This window comes from Myotis davidii, unplaced genomic scaffold (genome assembly GCF_000327345.1).
Source record: "Myotis davidii unplaced genomic scaffold, ASM32734v1 scaffold110, whole genome shotgun sequence".
Taxonomy (NCBI): domain Eukaryota; kingdom Metazoa; phylum Chordata; class Mammalia; order Chiroptera; family Vespertilionidae; genus Myotis; species Myotis davidii.
The window spans coordinates 1,487,761-1,498,878 of NW_006283436.1; the positions used below are offsets into that span (position 1 = coordinate 1,487,761).

The 11,118-nt window shown below is 36.0% G+C and overlaps 1 protein-coding gene across 3 annotated transcripts in view; it reads right to left on the reverse strand.

Annotated features, from left to right (window-relative positions):
* Positions 1-11,118, reverse strand: part of ORC4 (origin recognition complex subunit 4) — a 66,730-nt gene that overhangs the window by 29,480 nt on the left and 26,132 nt on the right. For 2 of the 3 annotated variants that reach the window (XM_015563745.1, XM_006753589.2), the window contains exons 1-4: positions 8,638-8,716; positions 4,668-5,019; positions 3,477-3,553; positions 2,837-2,927 (exon numbers count right to left, since the gene is read on the reverse strand). In XM_015563745.1, the coding sequence (XP_015419231.1) occupies positions 2,837-2,927; positions 3,477-3,553; positions 4,668-4,988 (489 nt within the window). In that variant the 5' untranslated portion in view covers positions 4,989-5,019; positions 8,638-8,716. Of the gene's footprint in view, positions 1-2,836; positions 2,928-3,476; positions 3,554-4,667; positions 5,020-8,637; positions 8,717-11,118 lie in introns of those variants that run through there. The other variant, XM_006753590.2, reaches the window with a different exon arrangement.

The window sequence follows — 11,118 nt, forward strand, 5'->3', positions numbered from 1 at the left end:
GAAAGGTCCCAGGTTCGGTTCCGGTCAAGGGCATGTACCTGGGTTGCAGGCACATCCCCAGTAGGAGATGTGCAGGAGGCAGCTGATCGATGTTTCTCTCTCATCGATGTTTCTAACTTTCTATCTCTCTCCCTTCCTCTCTGTAAAAAATTAATAAAATATTTAAAAAAAAAGAAAGAAAAAAAAGAAAAGCAATGAGATAGCACTGTGTATCTACTGGAATGGCTAAAATTTTAAAAACTGACAATACCAAATGCTTGTGAAGACACATAGCATAAGAAACTCTCATTCAATGCTAGTAAGAAGCAAAATGATATAACTATTTTGGAAGACAGTTTGTCAACTTCTCACAAAGCTAAACATAGTATTACCATATGATGCAACAATTGGTGCTCCTAAGTATTTACCCAATTAAGTTGCAGACTTACATTCACATAAAATCTTGCACACAAGTGTTTAGAATAACTTTATTCAAATTGCTAAAAATCAGAATCAAACAAGATGTCCTTCAATAGGTAAATAAACAGTGGTACATTTATGCAATGGAATATTATTCAGCAATTAAAAGAAATGACCTGCCAAGCCATGAAATGTCATGGAGGAACCTTAAATGCTTATTGTTAAGTGCAAGAAGACAATATGAAAAGGTTCTATACTGTATGATCCCAACTATATGACATTCTGAAAAAGGCAAAAGTATGGAAACAGTGAAACAGTCATTGAGAGGGGTTGGAGGTGAGATAATAAAATACAGGGGATTTTTTAGAATGGTGAAGTTATTTTGTATTTCACTTAAATGGTGGATACATTATGTATTTGTTAAAACCTATTACATTGTACAACACAAAGAGTGAACCTTAATGTAAACTATGGACTTTAATGATAATGTATCAAGATCAATTCATTGATTATAATGTACCATGCTAAGTCAAGGTGTTAACAGTAGGGGAAATTGTGTGTATGGGGTAGGAGTAGGGGAGAATAATATGGGAACTTTGTAGCATCTGCTTAATTTTTCTGGTAAAAAATATATATTTTTTAGCCCATTTTCTAATGAAATGGTGTATAGTTAAAATTTGTATTTAGTTATACATTTTTATAAGTGTTTAGCTCTATTTCTTTTTTTCTGAACTTTCTCCATGCCTATAGAGACAAACTTCCAAGGTGAAGGTCAGAACATATTCAATCAGCCACTCAAGTTGTACTTTTCGGCTTGACATTGATGCACAAATTACTGATATTCAACTTTCTTGTTGTAGTGCCATTTAGTTTCAAGATGCACAGTTTATGATGGGATAGGCCTAATGCACTGATTTCCTAAATCTCATTTTCTTCTGTATTGATACAAGAGTATCACTATGAAGCTTCTTGAAAATTAAAGTTTTATCTAAAAATGTTCTTCAAACATTACTATGATGATGTGTCTTCCAGATCCTATCTAATAAAGACAGAATATGCTAATTGGCCCTCACACCATCGAAAAGATGGGGGTGCCCACAGTCAATAAGGAGGGAATATGCTAATTGACTGCCCTGCCCTCAAAGGTGGTGGCACCACAGTCACAAGATGTCCCCCAATTCCCTCAGCCCCCCCCAACCTCCAGAGTCCCCCAGTCCCCTCAACCCCACAGCTGCCCAGGGCTGGCCCGAGGCGCAGGCAAGCCCAAGGCTCAGGTAACCAGGACCGGCCGAGGCTTGCGCTGCTGGCAATGGCAGCAGCAGAGGTGTGATGGGGCATCGCCTTCCCCTGATCACCGGGTCACCTCCCACCCGAGGGCTCCTGGACTGTGACAGGGGGCAGGCCGGGCTGAGGGACTCCCATCCAGTGCATGCAAATTCTAGTATAATAATAAAAATGGGGGGAGCAGGGAGAGAATCTTTTATAGAAGAAAAGATCTAAATTCACATTAAGAGGATCTGAAGAATATCAATTTTCATGATCAACATTTAGATATAACCTGTGAAATTTTAACATTGCTAATATAAAGAAACTCTACAAGCAACCAGATAGGGGAAATCACATGAACTAAAACCAAGTTAGCTGTGGTGGTTGTCAGTGACAGTTGCCTAGTACTTCTGATTAACCTTCCTTCTAGGCACCACTTCCTTCCATAGATCTATATAACCAATTTATATCTTTCAAACAATACTGGTAATGGAAAACAGTAAAATCCAAAAGTTCTAATTTCCATTTCTTAGAGAACACTGTTTAAATAGATTTTACACAGCCCACCTATTTAAAATTAAATGGTTTGGTAATACTTTCAGTGTTACAGACATAATTGGTTTCATATTCTGTCTAAAGAATGTGAAAAGAGAAAATGAGACAACTAAGCAAATATGATAACGAGGGAAAGTAGAAAACAAATCTAGAAAATGTGAATGGACATATGAAAAAAATGTTTATGTTAGGGTTAAACAATAAAATAATGAGAAAAAAAGAATGCATTGGTGACAGTTACCTAATCCACAAATAGAGACAAAACCTATCTTACTGGGTTAGTGTAAACAATAAATGATAAAGCAAACATAAAAGGCACAAGGTACATGTCCAATAAATGCTAGTTTGCTTTCTCCACTGGCAATCACTAATTCTTCAAGGACAGAAGACCATGATTAAACAAACATCAACTGAAACTTGTCACTGTGGAGAAAAACAAGGCAAAAAAGATAGCTCAACTCAAATATATCGCCCCAACTTTATAAGGCTTTTCATGTTTTCAATGATTTAAGGAAAAAAAGCAAAATGTTAACAAAATAATGAAATACATTTCAGTGTTGTCTACAGGAAGAGTCACAAGCCTACCAAAGCAAACACCAGAAATAAATAGCTTTACCATGGTCTTTCCTGATCCTCGAGGTCCAATAATGAGAACAGAGTTACTTTCTCCATGGATAGCAGTTCTTTTTAGCAGCTCAATTAAGTGTCTGAAATTATATAAACAGGCCCAAATTTAAAAAGCTAGAATAATTGTTAGGTATTATTTTTTAAAGCAAAATTTGAATATGCATAGAAAACAGGTATTCCTTTTTTCTTCCCCTCTGGGCACTTGACTTATACTCTATATAGTCCTACACAGAAACAGATTGTTGGATAATACTGATTCTCTGGAAACCACAAGAAGAAATCAAGTAAGTCTGAAATATCTTGGTCTTTATGCTAGTATGGGGTTAGTGACAACAGTGGCAGCTCTTAGGCCCTTTCACTTTACAACTGGCTGCCAAGTCTTAGGTATAAGAAGAGCAGAATTATCTCTACAATACCAGATAACAAAAACAACGTAAGACTAAAAGTTAAAAGGCTTTATTATGGAAATACTTATATCTCTCTTGCTTCATGATACTCAATGTTTCTATACCCAAAGCAAAACGTTCATTAGCAATGATTAAGATAAAATTTGTATACAGTAATATCTGCAAAACGTACAGAGCATCTGTAAGTATACTCATAACATACAAGGGAATAGCCAAACTTACTTATATTGTACTTGTACTCCAAATAGGTTACTATGTGAACTCTGATAACAAAATCTTTCACGTAAAATTCTTTGTACCTGATGAAAATAAAGTAGGTATAAAAAAATATTATGTATGCAATTAAAATAAATGAGAATATACACTTATAGGAGTCAGAATTAGGTATTAATGAATCAATTCAACCCTCCCTAAATAACTTCTTCAAGAGCACTGGCACCATTTTCATGAGTTATAAATTCAATAGTTCTTTTTATCTTAAATCCCAGAGAAAAGAATTTAGTTGTGTAGGTTTCAACAAGAGAGAATTACTTACCTTAGTTACATCAGAATTTGAGGACTGTTTTAATGCATGTGAATGAATGTATACTTTACCGAGAATAACATGTGAACCAAAAAACTGACAGGTGATAATCTAATAATGTAACCTAATCTCATAATACTCATATATCACTCCTCTATCTCTAGAGACCAACACATTTAAATTGCCTTAACTCAAGCCCTACCAATCTGTACCTGCCATAAGGGTCAGTATTCTGAGAAAATTAAAGAAGTTTAAAAGTCCCTGTAGTTATTTAGTACTTATTAGATGCAGAGCACAAGATTACTAAAAGAGCATGACCCATGCCTAAAAAAAAAAATTGCAAATATACTGTGCAGAAATGACAAATTCAAAAACAACATGCATAAAAGTATTAACAGCATATAAGAAAATGCTCAATTATATGGAAGAAATCACATTCATGTAGGCTATAAAATTAAAAAAATCATTGAAATAAAGAAAAATATTCTTATAAAGAGCTAAATTTTGAGGCCATCATAGAATAAAGGGCACAGCCTTGGTTGTAAAAAATGTCAGAAAATCTAGCACATTCTTTAAGAACATAGGCTATTGCCCTAGCTGGCTTGGCTCAGTGGATAGAGCATGAGCCTGCAGACTGAAAGGTCCTGGATTCGATTCTGTTCAAGGGCACATGCCTGGGTTGCAGGCTCAGTCCCCAGTCGGGGGCCGGGGGGGTGCAGGAGGCAGTCAATCAATGATTCTCTATCATCATTGATGTTTCTATCTCTCTCTCTCCTTCTCACTTCCTCTCTGAAATCAATACGAATATATTTAAAAACTAGCTGTACCCGGCCACGCGTTGCTGTGGCTCAGTCTGGTTAAATGGAAAAGAAAGAAAAGAGAAAGCGCACGTTTTGATGCGGATCTGCTGTTTCGCGTTGACGCCTTTCAGCCACTCTCAGCCTGTCACGTTCATTGTGTTGATAACGAAGGAGATCTGAAGCTGCAGAACGCGATCGCTGAGCTCGCCGAGCTCGCCGAGCTCGCCACCGTGCATCCTCAAGTCTGGCTGCACGTCGCTCTGCTGCTTCCTCAGCACGTTTTTGAGCCATTCTTTGTCTGTTTCGCTCGTTCGCTGATGCCCGTTCTTCCTCAGTCTGATTTGCAATTACTCGTCGCACTGCTTCTGCTCCGCGAGTACGACGACCTAAGTTTGATCTTCTGCGAGGCATTATTTTGATGAACTAAAGCAGATCGATTGCACTGAGAAAGAAGAAAGTTTTAACAAAAACATATAAAATTGCAAAACATTAAGGAAAAAACATGAACTAAAAAACAAAAACAATAAAAAATACTAACGAAATATTTTAATTCAAATGCAGATTAATCGACACAGCTCAATTCCACCGCCAATTGCACTGAAAAATAAGAAAAACAGTTAAAAAACCAAAATGAAAAACAATGAAAAAGAAAAAAAAATAACCTGTACTCACGAAATGAACGCTATGATAAACGACACAGCTCAATTCCAACACAATGTCACAGGAAATAATTAAATCAAAATGAAAATAAATCGAAATCTATGAAAATTCAATTTAACAATGAAATCGGAAACATTGAAATGGAATCGTAAAATTGGAAATCGTAAATGGATAATAAATCAGAAACAATGCAATGGAATCGTAAAATATTTAGTATAGCTTGTGTTGCTTTTACATCCAACAGATGGTGCTGTTTTTCAAAAAAAGCATGTTTTTACCTGTCACGTGTGTGACATCTATATATTCTATATAAATAAAAATGTAAATGTCCGTTTGTTCAAAATCTTAAATCTCCGAAAGTTCTTCACCGATTGCTTTGAAATTTTGACACAACGTTGCATTCGAATACATGTGTGTTTTTATATACCTATTATATAGATGTCATACCTGTGACAGGTAAAAACATGCTTTTTTGAAAAACAGTGCCATTTGTTAGACATAAAAGCAACACAAGCTATACTAAATATTTTATGATTCCATTTCAATGTTTCTGATTTACAATCCATTTACGTTTTCCAAATTTCCACTTTTACAATTCCATTTCAATGTTTCCGATTGCATTGTTAACATGAATTTTCATAGATTTCGATTTATTTTCATTTTGATTTAATTATTTCGTGTGACATTGCGTTGGAATTGAGCTGTGTTGTTTAACATAACATTCATTTCGTGAGTATAGTTTATTTTTTTCTTCTTTCATTGTTTTTCATTCCGTATTTTTTAACGGTTTTTCTTATTTTTCAGTGCAATTGGCGGTGGAATTGAGCTGTGTCGATTAATCTGCGTTTGAATTAAAATATTTCGTTAGTATTTTTTATTGTTTTTGTTTTTTCTTTGTTTTTTAGTTCATGTTTTTTCCTTTCTTAATGTTTTGCAATTTTTTATGTTTTTGTTATAACTTTCTTCTTTCTCAGTGCAATCGATCTGCTTTAGTTCATCAAAATAATGCCTCGCAGAAGATCAAACTTAGGTCGTTGTACTCGCGGAGCGGAAGCAGTGTGACGAGTAATTGCAAATCAGACTGAGGAAGAACAGGCATCAGCGAACGAGCGAAACAGACAAAGAATGGCTCAAAAACATGCCGAGGAAGCAGCAGAGCGATGTGCAGCCAGACTTGAGGATGCACGGTGGCGAGCTCGGCGATCGCGTTCTGCAGCTTCAGATCTTCTTCGTTCTCAACAGAATGAACGTGACAGGCTGAGAGTGGCTGAAAGACGTCAATGCTAAACAGCAGACCCGCATCAAAACGTGCGCTTTCTCTTTTCTTTCTTTTCCATTTAACCAGACTGAGCCACAGCAACGCATAGCCGGGCACAGATAGTAATAGGTATATAAAAACACACGCATATTTGAATGCAACGTTGTGTCAAAATTTCAAAGCAATCGGTGAAGAACTTTCGGAGATTTAAGATTTTGAACAAACAAACATTTACATTTTTATTTATATAGAAGAAGATAAATAAAAAGAAAAAGAAAAGATGGGCCATTAAAGACATTTCTTTTCAGGATCTACTGCTAATGCAGAGGAACCCCAGGGACACAAACTTTAGGGAGCTTCAGATTTGGCTCCATCAACAGAAACAAGAAGCCTCCAAGATTATTTATTTTTCCCAAATTGAGAGTGTGGGACTGATCCTTCATGTATCAAAGAGATACATGAGTTCTCTTTACATGCACTAGAGTATAAACAAAGCAAATTATTCACTGGGGATAAAATAATAAATATGTTTCATTATAGAGGAAGTGAAAAGAATAAGAAAATTGGTGCCAGAGAAGCATTTTAAAGTTAGTCCTTTCTAAATCTTAATTTTAAAAAATTTATAAAATGGAGACAGTAACACTTTTCTAACAAGCCTGTTTTTCAGATTAAATAAGAGAGCTATCTCTAATACTGCATAGGTATTGGACAGGTAATAGCTGATACCTGTAAAACATTTAAATGAGCATATATGGAGACTCAACAAATCATAATGTTTATTCCTCTACCTAGATAATATCACTAGAAATTAAAAGACAAATCTCAGACCTTCCCTTTCCTCATTAGAGTCTATTAGAGAGGGAACAACTATGTATAAAATATGACAGGGATAAAGTGAAGAGAAGCTGTAGTAAGTAGCTGGAGGTTTACAAATTCCAAAGTGATCTCAGGTAGAGGTTACACAAGTGAATGTATGTACAGAAATTAATGAAGCTGGCCCTGGTTGGTGTGGCAGGTTCAATCCCTGGTTGGGACATGTTTGGAGGGGAGAGGTACACCTGATTGAAGTTTCTCTTTCACGCTGATGTCTCTTTGTCTCTCTCTCTCAAATCAATGAAAAACATATCCTTGGGTCAGGATTTAAAGAAATTAATGAAGCTGTACATGAACTTGTGCCCTTTATGAAGATATGTAAATTATACTAGTTAAAAAAAATTTTTTTTGGAACAGAATTAAATATTTACCTTCAAAAATAAGAACAAGGTTTTATAAAGGGATGCCAATACCATTTAGTTTTAATTTAAAAAATAATGTAGTTCTGATGATCAAGCCAGGTAAAAAGAAATGTCAGGGTAGAAATACCATGGCCATTCCTTCCTAGATTCCTTAATAGAAATATGTATAGCGATATACTTAGCATTTGAAATACAGTATGCAACTATCTTAAATGTTCATGATAAATATTCTAGGAATTTAAGTGAAATTCCTTGATGTGATAAAGGGAATCGACAAAAACCTATAGCTAATATAATGTTCCACAGGTAAAGGCTAAATATATTTCTCCAATATCAAAAACAAAACAAGATTGTCTCCTCTTGCTACCTTTATTCAATATTGCACTGAACGTTTAGCCAGAGCAATTAGATAAGAAAAAGGAATGAAAGACATCCAGTTTGAAAAGGAAGAAGTAAAACTATTTCTATTTGTAGATGACATGACCTAGTATATACAAAATCTTAGGGAATAAATTAATAAACTATCAGAACTAATAAATGAGTTCAGAAAGTTGCAGTATAAAAGATTAATATATAAAAATCAATTGCATTTAGATATTTTAGCAATGAACAAATAAAAATAGAACTACTTTATTTATTACAGCTTCAAAAGAAATGAAAAAACCACAGGAATACATTTAGCCAAGGAAGTATAAAACTTGGAAGATAATGTTAAACTAAATTGAAATCAGAACCACACTTAGGAAGACATGTAAAGTTAGAATCCCAACTACCCAAAGACTTAAAAAGGATAAAATTAAATAGAAGCATATGGCATTTTGCCTCTTAGAATGGGAAGAAGATAACTATTTCTCTGAGGACCTTTGCAAAGTAATAGAATTTGAAGTTAATGAAAATATATACTAACCTGTGAAAGGTACTCTGTATGTATTAAATTGTTACTCTTTGATTTACGACTGCTCATTTCAACAAACTGAAGTCCTTAAAAAAAAACAACACACATTTAAGCATGAATATAATAAAGACTATTGGCTTAAAGTACTTAAGAATTTACCATTATAGAATCAAATTAAACACATATTTTAAAGCATGAAAAAATGATCGAATTTCTCAAACTTTCAATTCTTAGCTGAACCTATTGCCGTTTCTCCCCACATCCATCCCACAGAATCATCTTTCCCAAAGCCTTTGCTTTCTTGATCAGTCTTAGTCATTAGAGAGTAAATAAAATGCCTTTTCTGTAAACATCCATAAATGCCTCTATTTCTCTTTATCCATAATCAAACTATATTAAATAAAACTGTCTATTTAATTGTCAGAGTCCCCAAATTGAAGATATTTAAAAATTCCAAGCATTTTGGCAATTATAACTGAAATGAAAAATGTATATTCTACTGAAAAATAACATAAAATTCTCCTTGAGGGCAACATACTCATTGATAAACACCTAGGCTGAAAGACCTCACTTTCTTAGCATTGATTCCCTATAGCAGTACTTTACTAGTCAGGTAATAATAGCTTAAGCAGTGCTTACTTGCTAATATATAACAGGAACTGTTACAAGTGCTTTGCATTTATTAAATAATTTAATCCTCAAAATAAACCTATAAAATAACTATTACTACAATGACCCTTTAAGATTAGCAACATGAAATAATATCCTCACTCTGGTTCTCTGAAAAGGGTTTACATGTTGATATCTGAAATTATAGAAGACTAGGTTCAAATCCTGAAACAACTGTCCCTTAAATGATAAGGAAGACTAATAATTTAAAAAGTGGGAGAAAGCTTTGGTAATATGCCTTATTTTTTAGAGCTATATTAGTTATTTCACAGTACTTTTGGAATTAAAAAGCATATCCCTCCCCCCTATTTTATGGATTACGAATTTACTGCTCAGAAAAGCTAAGTAAAATGTCTGAGATTGCAGGGCAGGTGTTTAATCCTTCCTCTTGCATCAATATGTCAGGTAAGGCATTATTAAAAGCATGCATTTTTCTTCTTTTGGGGATCATCCATGAAACACATGCACTCTTTTAGTGCCTAACCTATGCAAATTTTGACTGTAAATAAGTCTTAGTCAAAAGATAGAAGTTCTAACACATCTTGTCTCTCCAAGTAATAGTAAAATCTCTACTCTCTAACAAAGAATAATTTAAAAGCTAATTTTAATTTTACAAATGAAAAGACAAGCTTTAAACTAGAGAAAATATTTACAAGCTACATATCTGACAAAGAATGTACATATAAAAAATACTCAAAACTCAAAATAGAGAGAAACCAAGATGGCAGCATAGGTAAACACCAGAAATTGCTGCCTCGCACAACCACTTCACAAATACAATTAAAAGATAAAACAGACATCATCCAGAATGACAGGAAGGCTGGCTGAGTGGAAATTCTACAACTAGAAGGAAAGAGAAAAGCACACCGAGAATCAGAGGAGTTGCAGTGTGGAAGTAAAGTGCAGAGGTACGGAGGCGCACGCTGAGGACACGGCTGTCTTTTTCAATCGGGAGGGAGTCTCAAGCTCCCGACTGCTCTGAACTCCAGTTCCAGGAAGTCTGTAGGGACCCAGATTCATACCAGGAGAGGCTAGATTGGCATCGGTCGGACCTGGAGGGCGACTTTCACTCAGAGGTGCTTGCAGCGATTACCGGGACACTGAGAAGCGGGGCCTCTGAGGGCAGGATTGAGGAGCAGCCATAACTGCTTGCTCCACCCTGTTGTTCCCCTGGGGCCCCACCCTGGCCAAGCTGTGCAACGGCTTTTGCATAAGAAAGGCCTGGCCCTTTGCAATCTGAAAATTACCTAACTAACTGCAGCTGGCCCAAGGCCCCACAGCAGCTTGTATTCTTTCACAGCTGAGCTCCTGCTGGGTAGCCTCAGGAAGAGGCTAAATTAGCCCCTCCTTAGACATCCAAGAGCCAGTGTACCCAGTGGTCAGAGTGGGACTATCCAGATTACAACTCCTCAGATCCATAAGGGACACACTCAGGGGGCAGACTCAGTGAGCACCAAAGCCCCACTGAAGCAAGTCTTGCCCCAGAAGGGTGTCTCCAGCACAGAAGTTCTCCACTGCAGACACAGCTGATTCTCACAGCCAATTGGCCTGGAAGTCAATTCCTCCCAGTGATACCTACAACAATCAAGGCTTAACTACAACAAGACTCTGCACAAAGCCCACAAGGGTGTGCACCATGAGTGTCCACCTCAGGTAATTGGGGAGGCTGAGCCACTGGGCTCTATAGGAAACCTGGCACAGAAAGCTACTCTATCAACACAGGGAAGCATAAAAAATGCGGAGACAAACAGGTCACAAATGACAGAAATGGAGGAAAGAAAACTACTGGATATAGAGTTCTAAACCACAGTTATAAGGTTTTTC